Source organism: Nylanderia fulva, unplaced genomic scaffold, assembly GCF_048542155.1.
Source record: "Nylanderia fulva isolate GAGA-0341 unplaced genomic scaffold, ASM4854215v1 Scaffold8, whole genome shotgun sequence".
Taxonomy (NCBI): domain Eukaryota; kingdom Metazoa; phylum Arthropoda; class Insecta; order Hymenoptera; family Formicidae; genus Nylanderia; species Nylanderia fulva.
In genome coordinates this window covers 2,462,641-2,482,228 of record NW_028190916.1, presented here as the reverse complement: position 1 = coordinate 2,482,228, position 19,588 = coordinate 2,462,641, and the positions used below count along the sequence as shown (strand labels likewise).

Here is a 19,588-nt window from a genome sequence, read left to right as displayed (position 1 = left end):
GTATTTTTTTTTATTTTTATTTCGCAACAATTGATCTATATTTTTGCTGATTATTTTTTATGAAAAGAAGCTTCGATCTTTTTAATTAATTATATATAAAATTTCCTGTTAAAATAACGTTTTATTATCTATCATCCCTCCGAAGCTTATTTCTCTAGATTCCTAGAGTTTCTATCATTTATACAATATAATAAATATCTCGATATTTTTTTTTATTAAAAGAACGAATATGTCTCAAATTTCTCCGTACAATTTTTATGAGAAAAATGAATACGAACGGATATGTGGACGATATTTGAAAGAATCATATTCTTTATTCGTAAACGCGAATGCGTTATAAATTTACATATCGATACATGTTTCTCTCTCGCGGCTCGCCTTTCGTGCCATCGCCAAGATGTTAACAAGTTTCGCGTTCTTATCTCTCGCGCAAATTAATCCAGTTTCAACCGCTCGACTCATGCTTGACGTACCTACTTGTACTACATGTCGCGTGAGAGAAAATTGCCCGCGCTCGCGGTAATTAACGCGGCTGGATTCGTCGGAATCGCGCCGAAAGCGTGTCATTTCTTCTGCGAATGCGTTAGGTGTAGGTACCTATACGTATAGAAAGTACGTATCCTCGGATAGACATCCGAACGGGATGTCGCTCGAAGAGATCACGAGAGAGAGAGAAAGATTCCCTGACCCGAGAGGCCTTATCTGGCGATCGATGCGCGCGATTTCTACAAGGTGGCATACCGTAGAAATCGTACAATCGACAGGAAACGATCATTAGCGGCGAAATAAATGTCTTGTTACGTTCATGCATATAATGCGCATTTCTATGCCGCACCGTTATAACGATCCGTTTTGCCCGCTAAGACGCGGATCTAGTTTTTAATGGACCACCGGTTGCGCGATGCACCTGCCTCATAAGTCGTCGCATTCATCTGGAAAAAAGGCTATGGGATTGTCCCAACTTTTAACTAGGTTCTCTGTAATTTGCAGGCGTAACGGTACCTATACCCATATGGCGTATTTGCCTAGAAAACGTTTAAAAAAATTATACCAGCTGTCGTGTACTATTGATCGACCATCCCGTTTATTACATTTATATATACAATGACGAAATAAAAATCGCAGACTCGTTCCGTTCTCCGGGCTGTCGGCTAGAAGTAAGAATTGGAATAATTCTAACCAGGCACCATTTCCCAGGTGCGTTGAGAGATTCTTGCTTAGAGACGACAGTTGCGCTGTCAAATCCCGGCGCTTTATTTACACGCGTTGCAACCAGGTATCAAGGCGACCAAGAGCCGGCCGACATATTACCATAAATTTCCATCGGATCGTTCAGAAGCCAATTAGCGTAAGTCACACCGAGATGATGAAGACGGTGATACGCGATTTGCGCTCGCTTAAATCAACCAACTGTCGCGCAAAACCGTTGCATAGCGCCATGTCCACTTAAGTGCGATCAACGTATCCGTGTCGGATTAAAATAATGCAACTGCAACATTAACATTTTTAAACTTAAGTCGAAGCACAAAGTCTGCTACGATTCGAGAGAAAAACCAAAAAGTCGTCAATTAATTTTTTTCAACGTGCGTCATTGGACAATTTTTCAACTTAATTTAATATTTTAGACTTTATTTAATCGTGACCTGTTTTTATTAAATACGTTTTGCGTTTGTTTGTTTTTTCCCTCAACGTTAGATAGTAAGATTACTTTCACGTTGCGTGTGCGTGAAATTCAATCATAAATCTTGTGGTTTTCTTTACTCTGCGTTTTGCAAATCTCTATCCTAGAGAACGTCTTATAAGTGAGACGCTTCGATGATGCTGAATAATAATAAAAAACCGCGGTCGGTTTTCCCCGTTTTTATATCTTCCTTCGGAAATATTTAACTACACGTATGCACAGAGATGTATGAAAAAAAAAAAAAATACACACGTGGTCTCCAGTGGATCGTGGACACGTCACGCGCGTTAAACAAGTGTCACGCATCGCCTCGGGGCAAAGGGACGCGAGAGCGGGATGCTGCGCGAGATGATTTCTCTCTCGCGAGAGAGTCAAGAGAGAAGAAGCGTCAGGAGAGAAACGTCCGACGGCCAGACAGCGCGGCGTCGTGCGAGAGAAGCCTTGGCGTGGCAACGACGTTCCTTCGAGGTCGTATACGCAACATAGGGACATTCGAGTGGGAATCTGATCGATCCATCAGACATTTCCAATCATTTTCTCACACACTTTTAAATCAATCCTATTTGTCAAATTTCCAAAGATGGAATTTATGCGTGATCTGTAATATATTAAGAAATATTTGAAATTATTACAATAATTATACGTCGCAGTTTTATTATTTATTATATAATTTTTATAATTGTATTTTCTCATTAGATCAGATTTGATTGGTAAAGGCACGAAAAGAGAATTTTATTTTATTTTGCCAATTTATTTAAAAATCTAGTGAAACTAGAGTCGCAGCAACGCATAAGACGTATAATAATGGTCCAACTCGAGTGCCTCTGTTGCACCGGATGCGGCCGCGTGCCATTTACACAAAGTGCATATGCGTGCATCGGGAGAAACTCCTACGAGGCGAAGAATTATCGCTGAAACGGACGCTGTCCTAATGCCTTCCTCGCGATTGGAATGATCGATCGACCGACTCGGCGAGCTGGTTCTCGCAAACGAGGATTTACTCACCGTTAGTGCGTCCCTCGAGCGCTCGTTAGTTAATGATACCGGAAGTAAGGGACGAGATGGGAGAGGTGGCGATGGAGGCGGTCGGGATTAGCGAGGCGTGACGCGAGTATCATCGTGCGATGATCTCTTGCGAAAGGATTTGTAAGGAAACTTTATAGAAAACCATAATATTACATCGAAGTACATTCCAATTTCGTAATTTTATTTACACCTTGCATTTGGTTCAAAATTAAAAATTTTATTTTTTATTTTTATGTAGCTCTCTCCCTCTTTCTCTCTTTCGATGATTATTATATTATTATTTTTACAACTGTACACAAAGAGAATTTTCGCTTAGAATTTACCCTGAAAATCATGATAATCGTGGGACAAAATATGGTATCGAAAGAATAAAAATATTAATATTTATCATCACAATAAGATATAAAATATAGTAAAATGTACTATGTACACATTAATATTTTTTAATCACAGAGAAACTTTTATAAAATTCTTCCAGTGCCATATTGTCCCAGGATTAGCATGATTTTCAAAGTAAATTCTTCGAGAAAAAATTCTCTCCGTGTGTTATTGTATTTATTATAATTTACTTCTCTGCAACTTTCGGAATTGAAGAGGCCCCTTACTGACGAATGACGCATAAATATTCCTCGTGGCCCCTGCCTCGGCCGGCAGTTTTTTGACGTTAGGCTAATTGAATTTCGTGATATACGTTTTGCACAATGACGGGCCATTCGTACTCGTTAGGCCGCTGCAAATCGAGTGTCACTGGTCGCGGTAGGCCGCAAGCTCCTATACGGGTGGTAAGCCGCGGTGGTCGTACGGCCCAAATTTAGAACCATCATAGAGCGATGACCCAGATTTTCGGACGCTTTCGTTCACCGTGGGTGGTAACGCGACAAAAATTCTCCGCTCGTGTTGCATATCGGCGCTAAATTTAGATCTCTCAGCTTTTTCGGTTAATGTAAAATACACTCGAGGAAAACTTCGCGCAGAGAGAGAGAGAGAGAGAGAGTTTGGATTCTTCAGATTTATTATATTATCTCTCAAAGAGAAAATCAGGACAAAAACACGCATAATGGGGAGGTAGAGGATATAAGTATTCATTCTTTTTTTAAAACTAGATCGACTATGAGAAAAAATAAAACGCTGTCAAAATAGTGTTGTGAAATAAATATAGTAATTTTTGATGCTCTTTAGCCTTGATTGTCGTATTTCGAGAAATTTGACGTGGAAGACATCGAACGCGAATAGACTGCGTGGGCAAAAACTGTCCGGCGGTCTTTTACGAGCATTGTCGATTCAGCGAGTTAAAATTCTTCATTCGAAAGTATGTTATGCTTGCGAACGAGACGTCGCGTCGGCAAAAGAAGTAGAAGAGATCGACATTCCAGAGATTTCCATCGATCGCGACCAGAGAGTCCGGAGCGTCGTGAATTTCTTCATTGACAATCGCGATTCAGTGACATGCACAGAGAGAATCATACGGGTTCGTCGTTTCTTTCAAGCGAAACATCGAATATATAAGATGTGCGGTTAGCAACGTATCAACCGGTCGTCATTGAATTTGTAGCCGCGATCCTCTTTTTGCTCAGCGTCGTCTGGCATTTCCTTCTTTCGTGGCGCAACTTACTGGCTTGTTGCTTCAAACCGCTTTAACTCATATCATTGATTTAATAAAATTGCAAACATCGACATTAACATAAGCACAAAAATTATTACATGGAATTGTAGGAAATTCGCATGTGTACGCAGAGAAAATTTTCTCTTAGAATTTACCCTGAGAATCGTAGTAATCATGGGACAATATGTATTGGAAGAATTTTGTAAATTTGATAAATTTTACTCTATGTACACATAATAAAATTAATCGAACATATTTTTTATATCTTTATTGTGGCAAATATTAATCAGAGAAACTTTTATGAAATTCTTCCAACATTATATCGTTCTACGATTACCAAGATTTTCGGGATAAATTTTAAGAGAAAATTCTCTCTCCATGTGTATTTAATATTTACAAATGAAATAAATTTGTTTGACTGTATATTTCTTTCAGACTTTTGATGAGTTCATCACGATGCACATTTTATTTTTTGCATATTATAAAAATATTACAATAATACAATAACGAAGTTACAATATTGATGATTCGATCTTTTATCTCGTTTCTAGCTACAGAAATAGTTGTAAGTCAACTCAATTTACCCACATATTTTATTAAGTTTCGCGTTTCACAATTGTGTTTAAAGCACAATGAGCGGCATGTGGGTAGCTAATTAAAAGTTTTGTTTCAAGACGAGTAGTTAATTAGCCAGCATAAAATGGATGTTAATTTTCTGAAAGCAACAATGCTTGAAATTTCTTGCCGCAACAGGCTCGTTTTTATCTGACATGCGGGCGTTGTAAATTAAATTAATATCACTACGTGTTCGCGACGCGTCAGTTCATTAAATGGTACCTGATTGTAAGATACAGCATTCAACTGCAATTTATGCACATCTGTCCTCAAATTATCATCATTATTATTTTTAATATACATAAAATTAACTTTATTTATTATTCTGGTTCAACTGAAATCTCTCACGCAACACGTTCCAATTCAAATACACATATATATTCACGCGTGTGCCTCGGACCTTCGTGAAAAACAACGGGCGGAGGTTTGTTCAACCTGCTTAGACGGAAGTGACGTCGGTCATGCACACGCGGGGCGACACGGCTCGTTGAATGCCGCGCGGAAATAACTCACGTATGGGGGTATCGTCACGTCTCTCGCAGTAACACGCCGGAACGGAAACGCGGATACGTGCATACGAGCGAGCGAATGGCGTAAGTGTCCGAGCGGATGGTAATCGCGCGCGAAACTTATGCGCTTTCGAGAGAGAAAGGGAGAGAATCTTCGAAGGAAAAATAAAGAGAACCGATGTCCGGCGCGCGAGAGCGATGCATTGCGAAAGGTTCATCCTCCTCCGACAGGACGATGTCGAGAGAGGATGTCTATCGCGACGTAAATGCAGCCTTCGTTATCGGCTCGTAGGATTTTTGCTCTTCATCGACGTGACGCGCTTATATAATATCGGAAATATCGAGGAAAAGCTCCAAGTTATGGGGCAAAAATTATCGAATTTAGGAAAATATTCAATGTGTAATAAGCTATATAATTTTTGTAACTCAACTTGAAAGCTGTATATCTGTTTAAAATAAATTTAATTTTGTAGGCGCTAAATTTTTTTTATAAAAATTTTTCGTATACATTTTTTTACGTTACGAACGTGCGAGGATTAGATTTATCCTTCTTCAAGGTTTACTTTGGCCCAGGAAATCATTAACAGCATCCGAAAGCTTTTCGTTTTATCGTCTTACCGTCTTACCTGCTCTCGTCATCGAGGGAAGAGAAACGACACGGTGATCTCTGTGACTACTACACAAAGTTATATCTCGTCGAGCCCCCATAAGGTGACTAAGCCGAAATAGGCGTCTTTTCGTGCGCGGCGAAGATAGTTGGCTTTCTAACAATGGGACCGACATCGCTTCTCGTTACGAAACTTGACGCCTTTGTCGTTCCCACGTGGGCACATACATTGATCGACGTCGCGAGAGTTTATATGTGTGTATGTATATGTACACATCCGTGACCTCGTGTGATCCTCGCTACATGACAATGGACCTGGTTTCACCGCGCAACATCTCACACACGGTTTGCACGGTGGCACCTTCGAGACCACTCGCACTTTTCCCACCCAGAAGAAGCCACATTTTGAATCTATCACTCCCCATCAGATTTTTTACGGAGCGTTACTTTGTTACGGATGCACAATGTGCGAAAAAGAAAAAAACTTGCCTTGATTTTCAAAGAAAAATTGAATGACTTCCTAAAACGTCGACATATCGTCACCAGTGAAATTTTCTCTCTTCACGTTCCTTTTTTTCTTTCTTCTCGTTCAAAAGGTTTCGAATAACAAGGAATAAAAAAACTACAATTATTTTAATAATAGAATAATGAAGATAAAAGAGAACTACATGCGTTGTAAATATAATATATATTCAATTAACGAGGAGGAGTGTATCTCTTCCTGCTTTTTATTTCCAATTATTCTTAAATAAATTACGCTGTATTAATTGCATATAGATTAATGAAGTCGCTAATGATTCTTTCGCTGAACGACTTCTACATCTACTCGGCGCCGTGAAAGCGTAAATCAGAAATGTACATATAAATAAAATAGTTCCTTCGGAAATATTTTATTTATAAATCTCGCAGGGCCACCGGAAGAGGAGAATAATGAGCGGCGCCGAAATAATCTCGCAATTCCTCACCTTACATCGGCGCGAACCTCGCCTCATCAAAGACGACGCTTGTCACCGAGGTCGTCGCCATCGTCATCCGGTCGATTTTATTTCCGTCGCTTCGACTGAAAGGTTTCGAAAGCCCTGCTTATGTAGAGAGCGTCAGGCCAACATCACGTCTTGCACGCGAAATGCATTTGGAAATCCGAAAAATCTATTTTCTCGCGCACCCACGCTTTACCCTCTTATTTCCCAGCTGATACCCATCGCGTGTTTATATTTTTATCCGTGGCCCACATCCCCGGGGGAGAACGCTCCGATTCATTATTATCGCGTAATCGAACGAGGAAGAGGAGAGAGAAAGAGAAGATTCGCGAAAAGACGAGGTCTCTCTTTCATTTCTCTTTTATCTCTCGTCCACGAAGGCGAAGACCGTAAACCCATTTCGTGCCAGCACTCAGCGCTACAAGATTGTTCCAGTAACTTATTTTTTACGATACGCGCAATCGTATCTTTGGTCTGGAGACGCGAGCTGCGTTATTCCTATAAAACGAAATTTACCGTGGTGATAAAAGCGCGAGATTCTTCCCTCCGAGTGAAGCCGAAATGATTGCGCGCTGCGAAGCTTCTTCAAGTTGAATTAGAAGCATACGCTCATTTCGCATTACTTTATCAGAGACGAGCTGTTGATTGTGATATAATATTACAAGCCAGTATATATTAAAGGATATGATAAGATACGTAATTTAGGAAACATAAAACACAATTATTTTCGCACGATGGAAATTTAAGAAGTTTCTCCTTATATGTATTTAATCAACGAGAGATGTGTCATATTTAATTTATTAATCATTATTAATTATTTATTAATTACTGTATGCTATTTTAAACAGAAAATAGAACTTTTGATAGTGTTCTAACTCTTTTATAAATAGTAATAATAATAACATCTTAACTTTAATCATGCATATAATTAATGTGACGACGACTTTCGATGGAAAAGAATGTCTCTTGATCTATCGGTATCTTCTTTGCTTAATTCTTATTACGCTAGTCGATGACCTCGCGGTTATCAAGCTGGTAATTTCGTTTTTCTCTCCGTTACCACCGAAGGCAGCAGGAAATGCTTGACTTATGACCTTAAGACCCCATCGCCGATTACGAGCGGTAAAAGTGGCCGGCGCACACGGAACACTTTCTACAATTAATTATAGTGCACCGGGCGCGATCTGTTCTGTGTTCCTCTGTTCCTCCAGCAGCGACGGCAGTCCCTTAATTCGCCCCTACAAATTGATTACGAAGCACCCCGTCGTACGTTTAAACATCCGACCAAGGATCGTTAATCTCGCGTTACGTTTCACGACGTTCGGACGACGTTAGTCACACATCCTCTTCTCTTCGAGTCATTTTGTTAGCTCACTGTTAATCCCGCGGAAGGAATGTCGAGACTTTTTTTTTACAGATTAAAAAACGTCGACCGGTCAGTTTATATATCGTGTTACTCGTCGCTTCTCGTTACCTGCACCTTGCACGCGACGTGAGGATTATCCTGGCCACGAAATAAATGGCCTCGCGATTCGCCAAAACAGTACGCGCGAATAAAATTCCCATTCGAATCGAATACTCGGATCCAGATGAATCTGGATCCGGATGGTGATTCAGTCTGATGAATCACGCCTTGGCACGTCAAACTTTTTGCCTGAAAATTTGGGTCAATAAGGATACGGCTATCTATAGATAAATATGTAGTCATAATTTATGATTCTCTGTTGTCCATTTAGCCAATTAAATCTGACATTTAATGATGACTCAAGAATAATAAATTATTCTTAATTTATTCTTAAAATTAATCATATTTTATTCTTGAAAAAAATCCATCTCATTTAATTCTTTTGTGATTAGAACAACATAAGCGCGCATGCCATTCTCCGATTTTTTATTAAGGAAAATGATATATTCAAAAAAATAATATAAAGTTTATATAAGGATGTATGGGACGGACAATTAAAAATAAAAATATTAACGCTATATCATAGAAAATAGCTATGATTTAAGCGCTAACTTTCAGCTGTTTCCAGCGTTAATACCACATAAAATGCTCGGTTGAATCAGCAATCACAGTAGTTTTTTTAATAATAATTGTAAAACGAGCAAGTAAATCGTTTTGTAACTTTGCAGATACATTATTACATGTTTGAAGAATATTATATAACAAAATCAAATTTTATCATTTATTATTTTTTTATAGTTTGTAAATAATTTATTATCTGTCTCTCGAACATTTACACATAAAATCCTATGTTAAAATCGCAAAATTTATTAATTAAACGAGTAAGTAAAAAATTTGAAATAATTTATCATGATTTGGGACGTTATTAAGAATGTCCAATTAAAAATTTACGGCAATATCATTGATTTATTTATCCAATATATCCTTAAACTCGATTGAAATTTTTTGTCATAAATCAGCTGATTAAAGCGTAAATTTGCTAGTTAAATTTTAAAATAATAGTATGTTAGGTATAAAAATTAAAATAATATATTTTAAATAATACCTATACTTTAAACTCGATTAATATTTTTGACAGTTATCAGCTGATTTCTGTCTTGCGAGAATCAATTATTGTAATATTGTACATCCTAAAACTTGATTAATATTTTTTTGACAGAAATCAGCTGATTTCTGTCTTGTGAGAATTAATCATGTATTTAAAAAGTGTGTTATTGAAAAAAAGAAAATACAATTAATTGCACGTTGAATTAAAGCATTAAAATGCACACTTTAATTAAAAATGTCGTCACTTTTGATTACAGGGCAGTGGTGGTGGTGGTGGCGGTGGTGGTGGTGGTGGTGGTGGTGGTGACGAGTCCGACGAAGACACGCAGTGCGCTTTGAGCGAGAACTGGACCTTCGAGAAAAAGACGAGACGTTGGTCCCGCATAGTCGACGTCACGCAGGCGAACGTCGAGAGGCTGCAGGCGATCGCCGGACAGAACGCCGCGTCCGAGGAGGATTCCCTCGAGGATCGTCTAGAGGCTGAAGAGGCAGAGGACACTATGCTGGAAAACATGCGATACGGTAGCCTGCCCCCGGGCACTCTCCCCGACGAGATGGGTCCGCGGTTTCGCAGGTCCGGCTCGGAGAGGCTGCGAGACGGCGCCAAGGCTTTCTTGAGACGCGTGGAGTCCCTGAAGTCGCGACGACGAAAGCGTCAGAATCGCGACGGAGTCGTGATCAGCGGGCCCCAGGTACTCGACGTCATGTCTATGCAGCAAAAGATGAAAGAACTTAACTGCGTGGACGTGTCGCTCACGGGACCCGCGCCGGTGGCCTTCAACGATCTCCTGTCGGTCTCGCCTAATCAGATTCCCGGCTCACCGTTGACCTTGCCAGCCACTCCCTATCATCTGCCGCCGTCGCCCTTGGCGAACGCGCCCAGCCCCTTCGGCGACGACTCGTCCAGCTACTGTTCGGACGGCTCGCAGGGCGGCGGACCGACACCGACGCCGATCCGCACGAAGATGAATCGCGCCCGTCGATTGCTGCACCGCGGCAGAGAGGATCAGGGCGCGTTGAGCGACTCCGAATGTCAGCCGACCAATTGGCGGCACCGATACTTCTGCGATGCGAACAGCAACCACGCCAAAGTGCTAGAGTTCGTGAACGCGCATCCTCAGAGCTCCAAGGACTCGCCGGCGAAGAACACGGCGATCACCACCCGTGGCGGCAGTCTAAATCTCGGCAAGGAGTCGCAGAGGTATCGCGACAAGCTCGTCCAGGACTAAAGAGGACAAGGTGGTGTCCTCGAAACGGGAAGAGAAACTGCACAAGAGCTTCCGACATCGCGATAGTGAGTACAAGGACGCTGGAAAATATTTGAACAAGGATGTGACGATCTATCCGGGAGAAGTCCAGGTCCAGAAGCTCGGAATTGGCCGGCAGTCAGGAGAGCGGTTCCACCATGGCCAGCAGAGACTCCGATCAGGAAGAGGAATCGCCTAGGCACAAGGGCACCGTCGTCAGGTGGCACAGCTTTCAAAGGGGATCGCTATATCCCGAACCCTTGGACCCGCTGTGTCCCAGAGCGATGGCTTCCATGTCCTGCGGACAGCTTTTGGTCCTGAGAAAATTGGCGCTGTTGAAACTCACGGCATGCATGGAACGATACTGTCCGACTCATCGTACTGGATGGAACTGGGAACTTCCGAAGTTTATCAGGAAGATCAAGACGCCCGATTACAAGGACAAGACCGTTTTCGGAGTGCCGCTCTTGTTGTCTCTACAGAGAACCGGTCAAGCTTTACCTAAGTGTATCCAGATCGCTCTGAGATGGTTGAGAGCCAATGCGCTGGACCAGGTGGGCATCTTCAGAAAAAGCGGCGTCAAGTCGAGGATACAAAAGCTAAAAGTCATGACGGAGACTCAGGGAGACAACATCAATTTCGACGGGCATCAGGCATATGACGTCGCCGATCTTGTCAAACAGTATTTCAGGGAGTTGCCGGAGGCTCTATTGACGAATAAACTCTCAGAGACGTTTATCGCCATCTTTCAACGTAAGTTTGATTTTCACTTGTTCGTTTTCGACTTTATGGGTCACGCAAAGAAAGAAATTTGATTTCTCAATGAATCAAATTCTTCTTACAGATGTACCAGCGGAGTTGCGTCCCGATGCTGTGCAGTGTGTCCTGTTGCTGCTTCAGGACGAGCACCGCGAGGCACTAGAGACTCTGCTCGACTTCCTCAACCATGTCGCTAGCAACTCGGTCTACAACCAGATGACAGCCTCGAATCTGGCGGTGTGTCTAGCGCCGAGCCTGTTCCATTTCAACCATAGCAACACGAACGTGACCAACAGGTCGAGCAGCGTGTCGCCACGTAGGCGGAAGACTGTGGGTATCCCCGACCAGCGAGAATTGTCGGAAAACAAAGCCGCTCACGACTGTCTTCTGCATCTGGTCAAGACGAATCGTGAATTATTCATGGTGAGTATACCGAGGCGTCGTCATTCGTCGATCGCAATCTCTCGCCCGCGCTTGCTTCGATTCAAGGCACGAGTACGGGGCCCTGGCTCATGCTACTTCCGATTTTTTTCAGGTCTCGTCGGACATGTTGACGCAGTGTCATTTTAATTACATGGAGGAAAGCATTCCGGTCGCACTAGAGGAACTCGGCTCGGAACTGAAACAGGATTGGAGAGGCTACCTGTACGCCTGCACAACGGCCTTATTGAAGGAAGCGCGAGAAAAGTAAGTACATGTCATTATCATATTTATATTATCTGTGAAAATTGAAAAAAAAAAACAATTATAAAGATGGACAGAAATCGATAAAGTTGATAGATTAAGATGCGCTAAATGAAGCTTCTATGTTCTGTTCTAGCAGAAGTCGCGGCTGGGTCACGGTAAACAATCCCGCTGACAATACTGTAGAAATGGCGTACAAGAAGGTGGGTGACGGACATCCGCTTCGTCTTTGGCGAGTATCAACGGAAGTCGAAGCTCCGCCGAATGAGCTCTTACATCGTGTCTTACGAGAGAGACACATCTGGGATCCGCAACTTTTAAAGTACAGACTGGTAACCAAGCTAGATACCAATGTGGAGGTCTTCCAATATGCCACCGGAAACATGAGTCCGCTGCCTGCCAGAGATTATTGCATATTAAGGTTAATAAAATTGTCATATAATTAAATTAGATATTTTATTTATTTACTTATTTTTAATAACGGACGTTGTCTTCTATAAAATTTTGGACGATTATTAAAGATGTGAAATCTCTAATCAATATAATTAATTATCTTTTGTAGATCCTGGCGGAATGACCTTCCCAAAGGTGCCTGCGTCATTGTCGAAACATCCGTGGAACATCCAGATGCTCCTGTCATGCTCGGCGGAACCCGCGGCATCGTTTTGGCCTCTCGTTATCTTATCGAGCCGTGTGGCAGCGGCAAATCCCGCATTATGCATTTATCCAGAGTCGATACGAAGTAAATAACGTTACTTTTTTTTTGCAAATAATATGTTTTATTTTTCCCAATTTTTAGTTTACTTAAACATGTGAAATTATTTGCTTTCAGAGGTCGTACACCTGAATGGTACAATAAGAGCTATGGGCACATCGCTGCTCTTCATCTGAGTAAAATCCGCAACTCTTTCAAGCACACCACCGACGGGCCCGAAAGCAAAGTTTGAGAGCAGGATACCGTGCAACATCAGTTGTTGCACGGTTCCATCTCTTCTTCCTCTTCATCCCCCATGTTTCTCCAAGTTCCCGACGAGGAGCAATACGATCATAGACTTCTAAAGGAAGTACTACCAGTCCAGCCTACGATCGATGAGGAATAATCTCGATCGATCGAGCAATTAGTAACCAAAACCCACCGATGTCATAAGTTAGCGTCATTCAACAACAACCGGTTCTAGATTCGATATAAGTAACTCGATGTTATCGTAGTAGTAGGAGAATCCTCCGTATGACGTTTACTGTCCAAAGATCTTACCGTCCGTTTGTCGTGAAAGTTGTGAGGAACAGGATGTAAAAAAAGAATTGAATTATCTTACTCGACAGTTTCAATAACAAAAGTGACTTTAATGACTTAATAATTTCGGGATTAACAAGATGACATTATTTTTGTGATTTTGATGTTGTTCAAAAGTATAAATTTTATCGATTCTGAGATTGTGATCGGGTAATTCCTGAAATCGTGTCTTGCTGCGCTTCATTGAGCTGAATCGCATTTTAATAATAAGAGATCAAGATAAACGCTTCTGGTTGCAAGATATATAAAAGATGAACGTCATTCGGTGTTTTCGACGACTATGTTACGTATATGTTCGGTGTGAGAGTAGCAATTTCATGGGTTTATTCTGTGCTACAGCAACTTCGTATCTGTGATAAAAATAAAATAAAAACATACCTGCGCGCGCGCAAAAATATATATGACCAACGTAAAAATGATATAACATTAATAAAATTTTTTCATAATAACTTATCCGATCAAAGTTCCTGATTGATATAAAGATTCATCATTTCGAATGTTATTAGAGTAACAGATTATAATACGACAGCTATTTTTTCTTATCTTTTGCTTTATATTTTATCTTTTTCAAGTGCAGCGAGATTTTATCACTCTACAAAGATTAAATGTCAAATATATATTTTTCTTATAACTAAAATTTTCTATAACTAATGATATTTTAAAAGAAAAATAAATACGAGGAGTTTGGTGGCAATAAAATGTCGCTGCATCTCGCTCTAAACTGCAGAATGCACCCATTAGTTGTAACGACTGCGATTAATCGTAAGCAAAATCGCTTAATCTAAGTTAACGACACGCGTGCCAACAATGTACGCCCGTCTCTAATCAAGATGTTGACCGATAAATGTTCCTGTCAGACGCCTAAATCAGGGACGAAGCCTAGATAAGGTACTGTTGTCTTAAAATACAAGATTTGTTTCATATGTTTTCATATGTTCAACAACAAGATATATTTTATATGTTTCTCTTTCGGACCAAATATGCCAATTGTTTTCTATCGTAGTGTAACACGTTTAAGGTAGTTGACATTCGTTGGTAGGGAAATTTTCCTCTCCCGTAAGTGTTACCGCACGTAGACGGACGAGTATGTAAATGTCGCGTAAACATGTACACGTGTGTCTATTTATAGACGTGCTTTTATAAGCACGTGTTTGTTACATGTAAAAGAGAGAATCACATCGTCTCACTGTACGAGTTGCTCGAGATGCTGCTTCACTGTTTAAATCGTGACAAAAAAAGATAGAGCATGCAATGATGATATTTATTTTATATCATTAAGCGAAAATAATAATTCATAATATGAGAGAAGCGCTCTGATATTATTCCTTCTTCCTTATATCTATAATACCGCATGATATTACCTCGACTAATATTTTTCTACTATTTTTAATTACTAAAGTATTCAGAGCTTTTTTTATTTCGATAAAATATCTCAAAAACACATGTTGCGCGAGCAGCGCATTTATAAAGATAAAGCAGTTCTTTTATGCAGCTCTGCTCATTATTGTAGATTTATCGTCCAGACCGCGATCGCCGCGGCTGTTCGAGCAATGCGAAAGGATTTTGAGTAAAGCGTAGGTTTTCAAATCTCGTTGTTCCATCATATGAGTGACAAACCCACTCGGCGTAAACAAAAATAAAATTATGATTGTTACTCGTGTCGATGTTAAGAGTTAAGAGTTGAAAAAAAAGAAAGACATCTGTCATCCTTTCATCGTGTCTATTTGGAATCGTCGCGAATCAATCAATTTAGGACGTGCAGTTAAGATATTCAATCGTTCGACATGTTCATATATGCAACAATTACTATAGGGACCATCTCATACACGTAACAAATAACGAAATGTCACCCGAGCGATAATCGATAAAGGTAAAGGGAAGAGATGTTGAATATACATAATTCGATGAATTAACGCGTATTATTCGATATATGCCGAAATGAAATAACCAGGTTCACCATCTCTTCTTTTTGACATTGATCGCAGCGTTTATCTCCCGTGTTTATGAATTCACTCCCATTTTTGTTACGTTCATAGATCATCTTTGTTCGGAACCTAAACAGAGAATGACCTGCGCATGATGCACCTCATCGAATCGAATTCTAAGTGTATTTTAATGTAATACTAGTCACTTTACATGATAGCCGAAAGTTACGGATTACGATATAAATAAAAGTACCATAAAATTTTATTGCGCAGTGTGTGTTGCGCGCCGCGAGAATATATTTAAAATATTAATTAATATTGTGCTATATATATATTATACATATATATACATATATATTATATATTGATGTTAAGTAATCATACGTAAAAATATATCATATTTTTGTGTCCAAAAAACGCCAGTAGAAACATGACGGCCGAATAAAGATGCTGTCGGTGTTTCTTAATATTTGTAAACTATATATATATATAATATATATATATGTGTGTATGTATATATATATATATATATATATATATATATATATATATGTATATGAACGTCTTTATTCTTCTAATCTGTGTTCCACTAGAATGTAAATATGTATATTATAAAGTAATGAACAACACAGAGTTATATTCCTATTCTTATTATTTCATTTCCCTTTATTTGTTTCATCATGTCAATCTTCGTTAGCCATTTATCAATAACCAACCGTGCTTTTGCATTGTTTAATCGATAACGCGTGTTACCATGGACAATGCATCCCGACGTTCAGTCTGTATTTAAGGGTGAATATATGGAATTTAGTTTCTCATGACAAGTCGCTGATGCGCTTCGCAGAATTTACTTTGACGCTCAAATTAGACATACATCTATCGTACTTCGATCCGAAGAAACTGCGAGCCAATTACAATATCAAAAATCGTACATTATATAATCTTTATAGTGTAGAAATTCTGGTTTGAAAGTCTTAATTCTGCAAAATGGTGAGATTGCACGTGAAGAAAGGTGACGAGAGCCAATTTTTATATGACACCAACGTAGATGCAAGTGTCGACGATGTCATACGCGATATCGCAATAATTTACAATGGTCGTTTGAAGATTTCGAGGATCTGTTACGGTAAATATCTTTGCGAAAAGTTATTTTATATATATATAAATGGATTATACAATTTTTTTCACTATTTTTTTTTACAAGTTTATGAAGAGAAAAAAATGTATTTTTAATTTTCTTCCTCTGATTGACATTCTTCGATTATACGCTATCTTGATATATCTCGATATATTGTTGCATTCGATCTTATTATATAAAGTAAATAATCCCGTTCGTTTAAATTCAGTACAGCAGCTTTCGACTACCTTTTACGAGCTTTTTGTGGCATTTATGAGAGAACCCTGGCTTCACAGCCGGAATATTAACGCGAGAAATCCATTAGCGATTATCTCTCCGGGGCACAGCTGCGGCTTTTAATAACAGCGTATAATAAGAGAAGTCCGAGGGTGCCCCTTCGAGTTTATGAACCCATCTATCCTGGACGCCGTGTGTGTAATATTAGTCACACGTCGTGCGGGATAATAATTATACAGATACTTGACACCGGTCTCTCCTTTACACGCATCTCTCTCTCTCTCGATTGAAAAATAGAGATCGAGGAGCTGGCTAAGCACGGCACCATGTTACCACCTGAGATAATGGGCTTAACGGACGAGCAGGTCGAGGAGCTCAAGCTCAAGGACGAATGGGCCGACAAATGTTCGCCCATGGGCGGCTGGACTTTCAACAAAGACAAGATCGGTATGTGATACAGCTCACCGGCACCGGATAATAATGGTTTTTAGAAATATATGTGAATAGCTTGTGACATAATCGAGATCGCGAAACTTCGGGAAGATTTAAGAGAAGGGAACCCAGATAGCACAGCTATTCGAAAAGGGACTCAAAATTGGTGACATACAAATGAATTCTTTTCGAATAGCTTGTGCTATCTGGGAAAGGGTTACATTAGAGAGAAGATAGGGAAGCATGTATTATATGGCTATTTTTTATTTTAATTTTAGTTAATGCTTGTTCAATAATTCATAAGAGTCTCTTATTTCTGCTTTAAAAATGTTTGCAAAGCAATACAAAGTTTCGTGAAAATAGGCAAGTAAATATTACTCAAGATAGTATGTAATGTGCACGATGAATTGAGATTAAAATTAAGATAAATGCAGGTCGTAGGAATGGTAGACAGCCTAACGAAAAGATGCAGGAGGTGCTGAAGAAAACTATCGAGGAAGCACGTACTATAACATCAAAAGTAAATGCAATTCGATTTGTTACATTTTACCCCTAACAGCACAGCATGTCCAAAAAAACGTTCAGAGAACATCTAAAGGACATTCAGAGGATGTAAAATATCCTCTAAATGTTCTCTGTGCTGTTAGGAACGTTCGTTGACATAGCTCGATTATTGACAATTCTGTGACATCATTTTAAAATCATAGAAATTAGTGCAACAAGAGAAATTGGTCACCCAGAAGACGGTTCAAGAGGCTCTAGATATATTAAGAGGTGCTGTCATGATCGTTTATCCGATGGGACTTCCGCCACATGATGTGATACTTAAAGAATTCGAAAACACCGAGGATCTCACCGGTACTCAAGCATCTCTTGAGGTACACACTTTTAAAAATTAATAATCAATATGTATGAAATACAAGATAATATAATGGTTTAAAAAATATTATTTAGAAGTCTCCTGCTTATTCGTTAAGTATTCTTTCAACATCGCGGAGAGAGATGTTTGAAGAATTCTAATGTATCGTTTTTTAATATTTTCTAAAATAATATATGGCAGACAAAAAACGTTTAAAAGAAATCTTCATCTTTGCAAATTATGTAATCTTTTATATTGCTTGGGTGAAATAAAAAATAAGCGAAGATTGGCGACATCTTCGTTGACATTTAGAAAGGCGTACATTTGTCGCAGGTAATCGATGTGCAATTGGCTCAACTGTGGTTCTCCGGAAAGGAGTTATTACCGGGGAGGAAAATGAAGGACTTCCTAGGTAATAACGAGAAGACCAAGGTCATCGTAAAGCTGCAGAAGAGAGGAGCTGGAAAACCAGCGAGGGAGCCGCTAATGTCAGAGGACGAACGGAAGGAATTGATGCTGAGCGCTTATCGTCGTCAGGAACAACTGAAGGTAAGTACCTCTGTATGATGAGTATCTTCGTCCTGGATGAATCATCCAGAATAGTATATATCTGTCTGTCACCGAAAATAAAATACGGCAATCGTAAATACTTATAATATGTTTCGACTAATTTTGGAATTTTTATTTGGATGAATCAAACAATATTAATGTTTATTTATCTACGATTGGTGATCCTATAGTCGAGCCTTATGTGTTCTGCTTTACCACCAGTTGGTAGAACTATTCGTTTGAAAATCAATAAAAGTGTAAAGGTCTTACAAATAGAAATGATAGGAAAAATGTCCTAAAATTGCAGTTGTTAAAACAAAAACTGATATATAATATGCAAGTATATATCATAAAGCTATTTGATTTATATAATAACTTATAAAATACTCTAAATAAATAAGAACACTTGCTCCTCAAGTTGCTTTCCATGGATCTATGTGTTTAAAAAGGGATAGTATCTATTGATTACACGCGTCCTTACACGCCCTGTAAGTGGTACCTTTCGAGGTAGGGTAATTTATTCCAGAAGCAACTCGCATGCTTGTTTTAAACTGATACGAATCTTTTTCGAGTCACCTTACGTAACATGTCTTTTGCATTTGCAAATTATCTCTTTCGAACGAAAAATTCGATACTTCTAAAGCATCAGACGCGAATAAACTTACAATTAAAATTGATTCCAATTACATTTACTCATATTTAATTTAAATAATTTTGATAGGAAAAATGATATTATTTTTCTAATAACGTACAATATATATATTTTATAATACGATATCGATTTTTAAAAATTTATATATTTTAGTTTTAAACTTTTTATATGTATATGCATTGATTCCTATTTCTATTGAAACGAAGATTTATCTTAATATAACATAAACTTTTTAGACTTAAAAAAATTATAATTTAATTATTAAACAATGCTTATTTAATCATATCTACAAATAATACA

At 39.1% G+C, this 19,588-nt stretch overlaps 2 protein-coding genes across 4 annotated transcripts in view; both read left to right on the top strand.

Moving 5' to 3' along the window:
• Positions 1-16,081, top strand: part of cv-c (RhoGTPase activating protein) — a 227,459-nt gene extending 211,378 nt beyond the window's left edge. For 2 of the 3 annotated variants that reach the window (XM_085489276.1, XM_085489278.1), the window contains 6 exons: positions 9,791-11,533; positions 11,625-11,962; positions 12,075-12,226; positions 12,360-12,644; positions 12,786-12,965; positions 13,056-16,081. In XM_085489276.1, coding sequence (XP_085345402.1) covers positions 10,939-11,533; positions 11,625-11,962; positions 12,075-12,226; positions 12,360-12,644; positions 12,786-12,965; positions 13,056-13,170 — 1,665 coding nt within the window. In that variant the 5' untranslated portion in view covers positions 9,791-10,938 and the 3' untranslated portion in view covers positions 13,171-16,081. The remainder of the gene's footprint in view (positions 1-9,790; positions 11,534-11,624; positions 11,963-12,074; positions 12,227-12,359; positions 12,645-12,785; positions 12,966-13,055) is intronic. The other variant, XM_085489277.1, reaches the window with a different exon arrangement.
• Positions 16,082-16,405: 324 nt separating this feature from the next.
• On the top strand, positions 16,406-18,718 carry LOC114931131 (cilia- and flagella-associated protein 298). The gene is made up of 5 exons (XM_029303096.2): positions 16,406-16,568; positions 17,094-17,243; positions 17,663-17,748; positions 17,936-18,106; positions 18,421-18,718. The coding sequence occupies exons 1-5, from the start codon at positions 16,430-16,432 to the stop codon at positions 18,652-18,654; spliced, it is 780 nt and encodes a 259-aa protein (XP_029158929.1). The 5' UTR covers positions 16,406-16,429; the 3' UTR covers positions 18,655-18,718.
• Positions 18,719-19,588: the final 870 nt, after the last annotated feature.